The 14,907-nt window shown below is 39.4% G+C and overlaps 1 protein-coding gene across 1 annotated transcript in view; it reads left to right on the forward strand.

Annotated features, from left to right (window-relative positions):
• Positions 1–14,048, forward strand: part of LOC143858668 (uncharacterized) — a 79,041-nt gene extending 64,993 nt beyond the window's left edge. Inside the window, exons 15-18 of the mRNA XM_077369373.1 lie at positions 2,398–2,487; positions 2,637–2,721; positions 12,986–13,116; positions 13,470–14,048. Of these exons, the coding sequence (XP_077225488.1) occupies positions 2,398–2,487; positions 2,637–2,721; positions 12,986–13,116; positions 13,470–13,625 (462 nt within the window). The 3' untranslated portion in view covers positions 13,626–14,048. The remainder of the gene's footprint in view (positions 1–2,397; positions 2,488–2,636; positions 2,722–12,985; positions 13,117–13,469) is intronic.
• Positions 14,049–14,907: the final 859 nt, after the last annotated feature.

Here is a 14,907-nt window from a genome sequence, read left to right on the forward strand (position 1 = left end):
CCAATTACCATCACTCAGGTGGCATATATTACTTTTTTCTGGTTTTTTGGTCTTCCATGTAAAAAACCCATCTAATTGTAGAAATGTCACCTTTGCATAGGGAGAAATAACCAGAAGTTACATGGCCAGATCTGGCTTGCTGTGGATTGGAATGGTGTTGCCTAGGCAGCGGCAACATGTCCATAATGTCGAATTTTATATGTAGTGTGGAGAATCATAATTGTTTTCATTGTTCCTTTTTGACAAGAAAACACACTGGTAATCTGTGTGGAATTGGAATCTAGGTTTTTTGTTTAGACCTATGATTTGTGGAAACAGAACGTGGCTAAAACAAAAAGTGTATATACTCACGATTTGTGAACACGGATTCTTGTGTCGAGTTTCAACACAGATACGAGGTGTCTGACAAAGCAACTTCTAAAAATCTAGAAATGGTGACATGCTCATACACATACATACATATACAATTACCTATTAATATCATAATTTGCAACAATATAAATACGATATTCATTGGGCAGTGATAAATCGACCCCCTAATATCTTAAATCGACCCCCATGTCTGTCTCTCTCTTCTGTCTTATCTCTCCTCTCTCTAAGCACTGCACTATATGGGGGTCGATTTATCGCAGCCCTATTCATTTAACAAATTAATAAACTTTAGGATTAATCTGCCATTAAAAAAAGAACTCTAGGATTAATCAACTATAATCTAAAACAAACATGAGATAATCAAATAACAACCCATTCATCAATTTAATCTAGTTCTCTTCAGTCTCCAATAAGCAGCAAGAGAGGGAGACCATTTAGATACCATGAATATAATATTGGAATAAGAGTTTGTTTAGAGTTTTAGGTTTAGGGAAGGTGATATAACAATAAGTATTAGTAAAAGAAGAGCTAAAGGAAGAGTTTATAATAAAAAAAGCATTAATAATAAAAGATGTAAATACAATATTCAATAATAACCATTAAAAAAATGATATCCAATAATAACACAGATTGTCACAGTTGACACTGCATAAAAACTTGTCGACACACCCACAATAAGTCTGACATTTCTAGCAGTACATTTAGAATGGCTCCATGGAATCCATAAATGACAAGTAATAAGCTTGTTGATTAAATATCACAACCAAGATTTTAAATTTCGGTTTCGGTTTCGGTTTCGGACACCACAGAAACGGAACCGTTTCGGTTTTGGTTGGAAATTTCGATGGAAAGCCTGTAAAATCAAGGAAACATATGAAAACATATGCAAATGATAGAATTTAAAGATGAGACTTGAGGAAAGGCTAGAATAAGCACAAATACACATTTAGAAATCATCACATAAGCAAGACAATCATCCATAATAGTTTGAAAACATCAAACACCTAATGACATCCACTGTCGGGCATGTTAAACAATTTAGTACCTGCCAAATTTCACATTTAATTCATATAAATATTTAATGCATGCACCACATTTTGGATTCACTTCGTATAAATATAATTATGTAATACATACTATTATAGTATTCGGCTATTAAATTTATGATTTTGGTTTATGCATTTTGGTTGCAGTTTCTGTGGGGTTGGAAACGGAAACATTTCGGTCATTTCGTGTCGGTTTCGGTAGAAATTTAACGGCCTGGACTTTGTAAAGGCAGCGAGAAGCATTTAAGGTTCAAAATACATTTAACTGGATGTTAAGATTGTCCGATTGATCTGACTTTTAGATCATCCGTCATATGGTCTATCAGGTGGATGGTCGTGATCGATCAAAGGTTGTACATGTACCTTACCGTATTACAATAAGGGTGCATCCTTCTTTAGCATTCCTCATTGTAGAACTTCATGTTTGTATCCGTAAAAGATATATTTTTTTTTCCAAAGATTGATTTACAAAATATGCTCTAGAACCTTTTCTTACTTTAACTTTATTCCATCTGTTTGGGTACTCACTTCAAGTAATCAGGAACGATTTGATGCGCACATGAGTTTTGTTGCTATTTAATATGGTAGAAAAGAAAATAATTCTTTAATTCATCTCTAAAATGCAATCTGATGCTCACATGAGTTTTGTTGCGATTTAATATGGTAGAAAAGAAAATAATTCTTTAATTCATCTCTAAAATGCAATCTGTTAGGATATAAAATGAAAATTATCTCATATATGATTTGGCTGAATGTGGTCTGTGAATTATGTGGCGTTTGATATTATGATGCATGAGCTGTGCTTTTTGTGTTTGTCGTGAAATTTTCCGTTGCCCAAGGTGTCTTTCAATAGCTAATCATTAATATGTGTCCCATTTGGTAAACTTAAGAAGTAACAAACAAATTCTATGTTACAGGTAAGAAAGTCCATCTGATGTTAGGTTATATTATGATGATTTCTGATGGTTTTTTCTGCCAGGGTTGGGATGATCCATATGTGCCCCGTACGCATGAAGGTCTTCTAAAGTGGAAATATCCTGAAATGAATTCAGTCGATTTCCTGTTTGAGGTTTTACTCGACTTTCTTACGGTTGCTCGATTTTTTGGTGTTCTTTTTTTGTGGATATTATCTAACTTCTATGGATGGCAACATGGTTTTCTAGATGAGATATCCATAACTCATGGAACTGAATGTATAACAAGTGCATGTTGTGGCAGGTGGGAGATGATAACCGTCAACTACTTTATCTTTTTGAAAGAGGTAAAAAGAAGCAAATGGAAGGGAATCAAGTTGTCTTTAAAGGTGAAGTTGTACTCTTTTGTTTCTCTTTTCTTTTCCTTATTAATGGGAAGGTCTTTCATAGTGAATACGTTATTTTAGTTATGATGCGTCTTTTTACTAGTGGAATTCATGTAAGCACATAACTTTAGGTTTAAGTAAATAAGTAATGCAGTACAAACCCCAAGAGGAGATGAATCAATTGTTCAGGATATGAAGGATTTTGAAGGATTATCACTGTTGAAGTATAAAAGAATAAATAACACCTTCTCCAACAGCTTAAGCTTTTGGAGTAACTGGTTGTTTTCACATGGGGTTGTTTTCACATGGTATCAGAGCAAATGCCTGGGATTCGAACCACATGCAATGGTCAACCCAAAAGTGGGGCCACATGTGCCACGTGTAGGCCAACCCAAAGAAAGAGGCGCCACATCGTGAGGGGGAGTGTTAAAGTATAAAAGAATAAATAACGCCTTCTGCAACAGCTTAAGCTTTTGGAGTAACTGGTTGTTTTCACAATCACGATCAAATTGAGACACAAAGGCATAATGTAATACACAAATCTAGCCAAGTGAGAGATGGCATCTTCTTAGAGGATAGCGTGACAGACAAGGGAATTTAGAAGATCTCATGAAGTCATGATATGCTGAAATGGGGTGTCAGATGAGAAGTAAAGACCAAGGAGATAACTAGCAGACCCGAGAAGAGGGGGAGAACAAATTGAGGCATATTTTCATGGGGATTGGTAAATCATTGTTCATTGGGAGTGTTTATATGCGCCGGAGGGGGAATGTTCGCATAACCCTTGGTCTCGTAACAAAGAAATGATGAAAGAAAACAAAAGGGAAGAAGCACCAAAATGAGAAAAGGCTTATTTCTTCCTGTGCAAGAATGTTATTTCCACCTGCCTGAGCAAGAATGTTATTTCTTCTTGTTGGGATATCCGGTTGGTCAGGATCTCCACCTGTCTGTTCAAAAATGTTATTTCTGGTGTTGGCACCGGTGCAAGAAACCACAAAACAGTGGAAAAATAACCAAAAGTTTTTATCTCAAGATAAGTTGAGAAAACCCTAATGTCGAGAAATCTGCCAGGCAAGATCTGATTGTGCATAAATAAACGGAAAATTAGAAATAAACAAGCCACAAGATGCCCACACTGAGATTTATATGGTTCGACCAAGGTGTCTACGTCCACGGGTGATAACCCGATCTTCCACTATGAGAAAACAAAATATAAGGATTATAGCCAAAGCCAGCAAACCACGACGTTTCCCGTGTCCTCTCAAATAGAACCGTACAAGAGCAACTCAAGAAAAAAAACCTAAGAAGCTCTCTTCTTTATCAATTCCTCTTGCTTTTCTCTCAACCCACGCGAAGATGGTCATGTGTTTTTTCTTCCTCTTAAAAACACCTAACTCAAGCTCCCCCTCTCCTAATCATATAAGGAAACAAAGAGCTTTTCCAATTTTTGGCTTCCCATTAAAAAAAACCCACAACAAGATATGGCGTGCGAAACAAGGCAACTTCTCCAACACCTAAAAATCCACCTTTTCTTGGGGAAGAAAGGGAAGAAAAGGGGCCTCCTTTTTCTTGATTCAATTACCATAAAAAAACTACCCAAATCATCCCCACTCTTCGGCTAAAAGGGGCATAGAAAATCCAAGGAAAACACACAAAAATACTGCTCACTTCTAGTAGCTCATTACATGCATCAAATTGAAAGGGAAAATAAAGAAAAAAATTGCAATTGGGGTCCATAGACAAAGCCCATAAAAACCTAACAAATCCCCTATGAAAGCATGAACATAAACTAAATTAAAAACATGTGGATGATCCCAGGATCACTAGCATTGATAATCCTTTGCACTCGAGTGAATAAGTCATGCTATAAAACTTGTCCACCACCTACTATGTGTGAATATTTTTATCAATCGTTATTCAATTTATTTCTTTGAAGGAACACTGGGGTTATGGCAAGGAGATCCACTTTCTTTTCACGTTATTGGGGGAAGGTGTGAGCAAAATGATCTATATGGAGGAGGAAAATGGCTATATTCAAGTGGTTAGAATAAAAACGGTTTGGAGCATTCCAATTTTTCTGATGATATGTTTGGTATTCTGTGGTTCTTCCTCTAGGTGATGTCCAGATTAAAGGTGAAAATAAGAGTATATTTGTGGGCTGCAAGATCGAGGATGATCTGTTGATTCTACTTGCTATGGAATTTGGGTGCAATAAAGAAAGTTCTATCTTATCTTGGTCTTCCCCATGGGTTCGGCATTGCCCCTATAAGATTGTAGAATCCTGTTGTGGAGATGGAGAGGAAGTTAGTAGATTGGAAGAAGGCATCTTTATCATTGGGAGAAAGGATGGCTCTTATTAAGGCGGTGTTATCCAATCTCCCTACTTAATATCAATGTTCAAAATGCGAAAGTGGTGGCTATAAAAATTGAGATGATCCAAAGGAATTTCCTATGGGAATAAATTAGGAGAAGAAACATAGTTAGCACTTGGTGAGATAGGATACGTTATTTAAATCCAAAATGAATGTGGATATAGTGCTAGGGAACCTTACTCTTAGAAATAGAGCTTGTCTTCGTAAGTGGTTATGGAGGTTTACGGAGGAAAAGAAAGCTTTTGTGGAGGAAAGTTATGGGTGGTAAATATGGGAGAGATGGGGTGGGAGGCTGTTGAGGAAGGTGTCTAGAGGTTGCGGCTCAAGAGTGCGGGTCAAGAGTGTTGGGCTACTGACGCTAGCACGATGTTTCGATTGCGTTTGGGCCAACTTTTGGATCTTTGTAACCCCTTTTCCTCGAATAATCTTTTCTAAATTATAGGCTTACTTGAACTTTGCTTGCATCAAAATCATATGATTTATTACCAAAAGAGGAATACCTCCAATGGTACTCACTAAGGGTTCGTTCACTTGTTTTCTAGGGAAAGGAAAGGAAAGGAAAGGAATCTGACGTGGCAGAAAGGAAAGGAAAGGAAAAGAAACTGTGCAGGAAAATGAATCCTGTGCCTGTTCACTTGCGCAGGAATATCTGAGAAATCCAGAGAAAAGGTTTCCTAAGCCTGTTCACTTGCCAACTAAACTGTATTGGGAAAACTAAACTGTATTGGGAAAACTAAACAGAAAAGTCACATTAAACCATATTTCATAGTCTGACATACTTACAGGCCTACAAATTGGAAAGTATAAACAGAAACACTGCAATAAAACCTAACCGGAAGAGGAACTCGTCACAGAAGAGCTTGTTGAAGCTTGAGGCGTAGGAATGTTGGTCCCTTCTTTCCTATCTTTGTTGGGCTCACTAATTCCATGTAAAAACACAGTAAGCTCAGCTTCTGCCTCCTCCCTACTCCCATACGAACGGAAGCACGCTCCACTAAACCCGTTAACTTGAAGATGGCAGTATTGCCAACTGTCATATACGCCCATCTGCCTTCCCTTAAAAACCACATAAAACTTGTTTTTTGCCATTAATCTGCAGAAATGCAAATAAAAATAACCAAACAATCAACACTACTGAATCCATGACAATGAATCCATTCATCCCTCTATTTCCTTCTATTATTTGATTCGTCATGGCAGTTAGTAAAGTCCTGTCCATGTCTAGAGTCAACATATTGCTCTAATACTACAAGAATATAGAAAATAAAGTATTAAAAAGTAACAACATATACAAGTCCAACAAAATAATTCCAAGAAACAAGAAACATCTCATTGAGACTAGTCCAACAACATAAACCAAATCAACATAAGAACTCCAAAATAAGTCCAACTACATAAACCAAATGACCAAAAAAGTCGGACAAACACGTAGGATAAGCGGCCCAACAAAGTAAACAACATTACAATAAAGCCCAAGAACATAAACCACATCAAAACAAGTCCAACAACAACATAACAAGTCCTCCAAAATTGTGACAAAATAAAGATGCAGAAAACTAGCAGAGTCGTACTACGATCGTATGATTCCCAAAAAAGGTCCCCAAACCATAGCAACATACGCCAAACGCGCCACAATATCGCCCATCATAGCCACTCGCTCTTCCTCGGAAAGGGAAAGGAAGACTTCAGCATCCTTGTGATTTTTGTGCAGGTACGTATAGGCCTTAAGCAGCTCGAACATGGTGAAACCAGAGGTGCTCATCACAGCTTCTTTCAATTCAGCAAGGCTATGGACCTCACCAGTCGTAATGATGGCCTCAACAACCATCCTAACACTATCTGACAAGTAAGTCATATCAGATGAAAGTTGTCCACCACTTGTTCGCTTCTTTCTCTTCCCCTTACTACCTGATGCTGGGGCTTTCAGTGGCGATGAGTCACTAAAGCCCATGCTGGTGTCTCTGACTGGGGATGAATGACGTAATCTGGAAGCACGAGGAGCTGGGGGAGGAGTAAAAGCAGGGGTCGTACCGTCGAACATATCATCGAGCCCTACTGCCTGGCTCGATGAGAAAAGCCCCTCCACATCCTGTGTGTCCCGAGAAGGGGCATGTCTGTCCCTAGCGAACTCTCCAGTGGCATAATCTTCCGCGAACACTTCTTTCATCTCCTCATATAGCTCCCAACGGTTATTAAAGAAGCTTAAATGATCAGGATTCCTCTGAAAACAAAACGAGGCATTGTAAGGATTATGACCAAATTGTGGTGAAAATAATGAAGGAATTATGACGACTTATAATTACCGTCAAATAGTCATTCTTCACTTGGTCTTCAACGGATATTTTCTTCAGCTATGGATCCCAGCCCAATCCGCTCAGGTTGACGATAGTGTTAAGAAACCTATAGTTGGTTTTCATCGTCTTCAAACGGTTCTTAACGTGCTCCTTTGTGATCTGCTTTTTAAGGACAGTAGTAAGCTCTTGCACTGCGCCACTGTACGCAGCATCTTTAAAACCATTGGGGGCCTTCTGGCCCTCGGCAATCTGATGTTGCATGGCTACCATGAGATGCCTATCCATATCGTCGTTCCAGGAGTTATTTTTCTTCCGTTTCTCTACTGAAGTTGATTCCATTATATCTACAACATTGTGAAACAATATATCATCAAATAGAGTACCATTGAACATAGTAGGAAAAATATCTAAATAATCACTCACAACAATATATCATCAAATAGAGTACGATGAAACATATTACTATTACAACTCAAAAAAATTCCAAATCCTAATACAATCAAACAACATATGATGAAACACAGTTGCAGAAGTCTAATCGAAATAGTCATAAAATTATTACAACCCAAAAACATGTCATCCTAATGACGACTACGTCGTTGTGCTTGAAAATCATTCCACATATGATTCATTATTCTTGTTCGAAGTTGATCGCCCGCTCTCACATCTTCAGCCCTAGTAAGAAAACGATCTTCTTCTTCTTCATCCTCCTCCTCCGCTACAGTTAGCCCCAACTCATTGTCTACAATTGGAATGTATGTATCGTTCGGCATCTCCCTCCTTATGTGATTGTGGACGGCTAACACTATGTCGACCTGTCGTTCGAATGGGTACATGGGTGGCGTATTAATTATGTTGAATCGCTTCTTCAAGACACCGAAAGTCCGCTCGATTACATTCCTTTCTGATGAATGCCTTGATTGTACAACTCATCTGCAGTTCGAGGTCTGCGCCCTCTAATGTCGTTTAGGTGGTAACCAATGCCTCAGATAGAAGTTATAAAATTTCTCAGGCATGGGTACCCACCATTAGCAAGGTAAAACTTTCCTACAGACACACGAAGGGATATATATAAGTTTCATAACCGAGAACAACAACAGTGCTACGGAGTAAAAGACAAACTCAGTAGTACCTGGCAAACAAGGAATCCCATTCGGCTTTGATAAAGCAGATGCTAGGACGCTAGAGTCTGATGCCCGACCCTTCCCACCCAGCTAACACGTAAGTAAACTTCAGGTCGACGCTAGAGTCTAAATATCGCGATGAAGCTGCGGAAGCACCGAACATCCATTCGCAGAAGCGCAATACAATGATTCTCTGCATTCGTAACACGTGTAACAAATGTCCTACGAGTTTCGTACCCACTTTCATAAGGCCCCCCTGTCATATTTTCTTCTACGTAAAGTCTAACCCTAACCGTCGCTGTAGCTACCGCAGCCATTACTAGAGCTACAGCTCGAATAATCAGTGTCCTCCTATTTGGTAGTTCTCAAGGCATGATAATCGATGGTAGCCCTATATGAGCAACACTAAACCACCAAGACATTATAACCGATCACACAAGAAAAGCAGAAAAAAACAAAAAGCTCTACAAAACGAGTTGTAAAAGATCAAATTAGTACCCTAAACCAACAAAACAAGCTGGGGTTTTTTATGAAAACCAAAACAAAATGTACAACACCCATCCACCCACATATCACCAACACCCATCCACCCACAACCAAGCCATTATATCAGAACCCAACAACCAAGCCACCCACAGAAATGTACAACACCCATCCACCCACATATCACCAACACCCATCCACCCACAACCAAGCCATTATATCAGAACCCAACAACCAAACCACCCACAAAAATGTACACACCCATCCACCCACATATCACCACCACCCATCTACGCACAACCAAGCCATTATATCATAACCCAACAACCAAGCCACCCATAGAAATGTACAACGCCCATCTACCCACAACCAAGCAATTATATCAGAACCCAACAACCAAGCCACCCACAAAATGTACAACACCCATCCATCCACATATTATCAACACCCATCATCAACACCCAACAACCAAACCATTATATCAGAACCATCAATGCAAAAAGCCAAAATCTTAAAAATCAGTGCAATAACCTATAACCTGCAAGTCCATTGCAGAAAGCCCATAAAATCTGAACCCAAAGGTACAAAAAGACAAAAAAAAACTTCAAAATCAGTGAATTAACCCCAAAATCTGCAACCCCATTGCAAATACCCAAAAAAATCCGAACCCAAATGTAGAAAAAGACCAAAAAAACTTCAAAATCAGTTAAATAACCCATAATCTACAACTCCATTGCAAAAACTCCAAAAAATCGTAACCCTAGTGTACAAGAACACCCAAAAAACTTCAGAATCAGTGAAAAACACCAACTACCTTGCAAAAATCCAAAAAAATAAGAACCCTACCTACAAATAGATGTTTTAAGTCAAAACCACAAAGAAAATGTGTAAAAACTCATTTTCAGGTGATGAAACCAAAAACCAAAATATGTTTTTTTTCAGGTGATGAAACCACAGGGGCATGATGAAACCAAAAACGAAAAATTCGTTTTTTCCTAATACCCACCCCAAGAACTGAAACCAAAATGCAAGGGAAACCATAGATCCGAATCACTTGAACTTCCAAACCCTAGATCCCAAACCTTAGATTCTAACTGTGTGAAAAAAATCCCAAACAATACCAATCGAAACCCTAAACCCTTTGCAACAGTTTTAGAAGAAACAAAAAGAGGGAAAAATGAGAACTACAGTTAACAAAAACAACATCAATGGTGAAAAATCAGAAAGAGAGAGAGAGAGAGAGAGAGCCGGAATTAGAGAGTGATGGTCTCACCGAGGTTAGACGAGGTTGCCGGAGTGTAGAGGGTGAGGGACACAGAGAGAGAGGGCTGAAACCCAAAAAAAAAATGACAAATCAAAGAGAGAGAGAGAGAGAGAGAGAGAGAGAGAGAGAGAGAGAGAGAGAGAGAGAGAGAGAGGGAGCGTACCTTGCCGGAGTTTATCGTCGGAGATGAGCTACTTGCAGAGGATGAGGAGGGAGGAGGCTTCGAACGTGTGAAAAATGAGGCTAGGGCTTCTCGTGAAAAAGAGGATGAGGCCCGACTCTTTTTCCCGAGAACCGAAGTCCTGCGATTTTGATCGGAAACCTTTTCTCGCGTTTGAGGGAAAATCGGAATTTCCACGTCATTATTTATTACAACCACGTCGGTAAATCATCTTTCTCAATACTCCAAGTGAACACCGAAAAAAGCGGTATCTCGAGAAAATAAGCGCACTTTCTTTTCTCGCGACAGGGGCGGGAATGCAAGTGAACAGGGCCGAAGGCATAAAAACACGAAAAATCTCCATGGGTTTTATATGCGCAAGGGAGAAAAACCATGAGATTTGCTTCGCAAATGACTAATAAAATGAATTAGGAAGATTCAATCTAGGGTTTCCAAGAGAAAGAACAAAATCAAACCAAGGCACATATGGATTTTGGCTATGATACGATTTTGAACTAAAACAATGCCTTTTGGGGATGACAACCATGGAATTTGAGGAAAAGAGAATAGAGAATAGAGGGAAGGAGAGAATTCATGGTGAACAGTCCATTGTAGTTGGAACATAAGATTGAGTTGAGTTGCGCTAGAATCCATAGCTCTGTTTTTATTTTGTTTTTTCGAATCTTCCCTTTGACTCTTTCAAGCAAAGAAATGATTTTCTAAAAGAAGGACTGAATATGAGTGCAGCAAGACATGCATGCAGTGATTGGCCCATTCCATTTTTTTAAATTCCGGGATTTCGTGTACAAATACAAGTGAGCCCGGAAAGCTAGAAGTGAGGGAAGCTAGCCCGTCCAGTAGTCTGTCTAGTCTGTCTTGTCAGCTATGGTAACTAAACCGGTGTCGGCTACCGAAGCGGCGAAGAACAAATAGAATTTGCTACGAAAGCCGGCTAACGGGGGTATTCCTGCGTATGAGAACATCATTTTTTTGATAGACGAATAATTGATGGAATTACGAATGGGGTTGGTCTTGCAAGTTTCTTTGTAGGAGAGGGGATCAAATATCTAGGGGGTGGACGAATCTCTTCTTGACCTTGCTTTTTCAGGGCAGGGTAAGAAGGGGTAGAGAAAATGCCTCGAGCCAATGTCCGAGTACCAGGCGCTACGGCGCTGAAGTAACCCATGCCATACTCCCAGGAAAAGCTCGAACGACGGTGCCGAGTGGAAGGGCCGTCGCTCAACGGATAAAAGTGACTCTAGGGATAACAGGCTGATCTTCCCCAAGAGTTCACATCGACGGGAAGGTTTGGCACCTCGATGTCGGCTCTTCGCTGCTATGTGGCTGACGGAAGGGAGGAGGATTAGAGACAGATGCCACTAAACAAGTAAAGTACAACAGACAGTATTCGCGGATCGGGAAGACCAACTCTCATTCAAGGAAGTGGAGACCGTTGACGACAGCAGGCCGGGAAGGACAGACGGCTAAGATCGAATTGAACTGTCTTTGATTGAGCGAATCCTGTGTTCCCATGTAGGGGTGTAAACGAGCCGAGCCGAGCCGAGCTTGGCCAGGCTCGGCTCGGCTCGTTAAGCTCAAAAGCCAGGCTCGGCTCGGGCTCGGGCTCGAACCAGGCTCGGCTCGGGCTCGAGCTCGAACCAGGCTCGGCTCGGCCAGGCTCGCGAGCCTTATCGAGCTCTAATTATATTGATTTTACACCCCTCATTTTCCCTGGACAGCCCTATCTAGTGTTTTTTTACTATTTTTACACTAGGGGGGTGGTCCAAGTATCAAATGGGGTTCTAAAAAAGAAGTGACATATTTTGCCTCCCCCTTTCACTCCCTAGACAACCCTTTTAGTGTATATATTAATATAATATAATATATATATATATATATATATATATATTTAAACATATTAAATTCTTAACGAGCCTTAACGAGCCGAGCTTGAGCCGAGCTTTTTTTGAGCCGAGCTCGAGCGAGCTTCCGAGCCCGAGCCATAATTGACATCCTTATTCCCATGGTTTTCTATACACAAGTGAGGGAGAAAAAAAACCCTAAGGTTTACTTAGCACAAGACTCCAAGAATAGGAATGAGGAAAATTCAATCTAGGGGTTCCATGGAGAGAAGACAAATCAAACCAAGGCACATATGGGTTTTGGCTCTGATACCACGTTAAAGTTAAAGATAATACCTTTTGGAAATGACCACCATGTCATGGAATTTGAGGAAGAGAAGATTAGAGAATAGATGGAAGGAGAGAAAATTACAAGTATTCCATTTTTATGATCTGCCCATCCTAACCTACATAATTACACAAACATAATAAAACCAATATAAAACCACTAAAAATTGTGCATCTCTTCAATCTTTGCAATTATTGATTACTGGACATATTATCAGATTGGCTGTTTTCATATTCTAAATCTCAAATTTTGGGTCTTGTCCATGCCTCCCGTCTGTTCCTATTCTGTTTTTGGCTGTTTAAGTTTCATTAGTTTTTATCATTGGAAGTTTTGTAGCCAAAATCCTGTTCCTTGACCCATGGTCGTCCTCAAATTTGCAGGTGATTCAGACATCTCATCATATTCAGGGAAGATTATTGAATGCTCGTGGGATTCAGAAGAACAGTCGTGGGTATGCATGCGCATCAGGACAGACAAAGCAACCCCAAATGAGTTCAACACATACAGGAAGGTTTGCTCTCTCAAGTTTTTTTAATCATGTTCCTCTAGGCCCTGTTTGGATTGCAATAATTTTTTGGAAAAATTGGAAAAAGGAAAATATTTCTAAAATTTCCTACTTTTTTACACATGAAAAAACATAACTTGAATCAGCCATATTCAATTTTTATTTAGAGGGACCTTCAATCCATGAAGATATCTCTCTAAATTAATCATAACCATATCATTTCCCTCCAAATTGGGGAAAGAAAAAAAAATCCCAAGAAAAAAATATCTGTGAGAAATGTTTTCTTGCAATCCAAACAGGGCATTAGAGACAGGTGTGTATATGCTAAGGTGACTGACAAAACTGTTTCTTGGGACTAGGTAATGCGAAGCATCAAGGATAACATTACGGAGGAAGTTTTACTGAATGAGATAAACGAGATTGTGTGCCTGCCTATGTATGCTGATAGGATACACAACGAAAGCAAAGCCCACAGGCACCACCAGCAACATGCTAATTCAGGACGCCATAGGTGAAGCTTATTCTTGCACTGATAGATGTTTAAGTGGAAACAACACCAGCCAAGAAAGCCCAGCTCCACCTTACCATTTTTCTGTCAACATAGGCTGAGCCCAGTATGTATCTGTTATTATCAGGTAAATGGGTAGTAAAAATCTGTATTTAAATACTACATTTAATGGCTGGGCAGTAGTAGTATGCTATGAAGGAGTGTTTCAAGACATGAATGGGGCCCTCAATCTCTCTCTGTTTCACCATTTAAATTCATAATATGTATATGTATTTCTTGTTGTTATGATTGAAAATTAGGTATTGGAATGGCACACTCATCATAGGACCAATGCGCACGTGCTTGAAAAGTTTGTATTTTGACACGCTCCCAATCTCAAATAAGAGAGAACTAACATGGCCTTCCATGCGCGGCCGCAATTTTGTTTCTATTAAGTGTTAATATTTTCAAATAATAATAATAAATGGGAAATTTACGTTGTCGTTATTAGTTTTCTATTGGGGATTTGGCAAATCCATGGAAATTATCGGCTGTTTACGCGCCACCAAGGGTACAAAGATGAACACTGTTCTGTGGATTGTAGGAGGAGATTTCAACACAGTTTGATTCCCACACGAGAATAGTGGGGGATGATCAACAAGAAGTATGAAGAAGCTGTAACAATTCCTCCAAGACGTTGAGTTTGGCGGATTTGTCTCTCAAATCCTGGTTGGTTGTTGCAAGAGTTGCGAGCAAAATCTATGCAAAAGGATCGAAGGATTTTGTTTTGCTGGCGAGTTTTACATCAACCAACAAGCAAGCAAACATTATTCTATGTAGACTGGATGTGTATCGGTATCAAAAGAGTGGGCGGAAAGGCGCTCATTAGTACTACAAGGAGCACTCGGCCTACATCAGATCACTGATCGGTTGTTATGGAAATTAAAGGTTTTGATAGTGGTCCTAAATCATTCAAACTAGTCCCGTTACAAAAAAATTTCGAATATTTTCGAAAGATATTATATGTTCAATCATATCCTCAAAATGTTATTCCTTAAAAGTTCAATTTAAACATTAAGGGGTCATACTCTTTTTAGATAATCACCAAAATGTCCAACGCATTAGGCATACCAAGTGTTTTCTGAGAAATGCTAAGCTTACTTGCATGAGTGAGCTTAGATTATCCAGTCTCGGACTATAGTACATGTGGCACGCGCATATAGTGATCCGAATCGTTGATATTATCGGACGCAAAGAGGTCATACACGTGTGCATGGTCCCTTGGAAAAAAAACAATCTTGACCTCAAAA

This window comes from Tasmannia lanceolata, unplaced genomic scaffold (assembly GCF_043159265.1).
Source record: "Tasmannia lanceolata isolate RefF3 unplaced genomic scaffold, GAP_Taslan_0.1 ptg000003l, whole genome shotgun sequence".
Taxonomy (NCBI): Eukaryota; Viridiplantae; Streptophyta; class Magnoliopsida; order Canellales; family Winteraceae; genus Tasmannia; species Tasmannia lanceolata.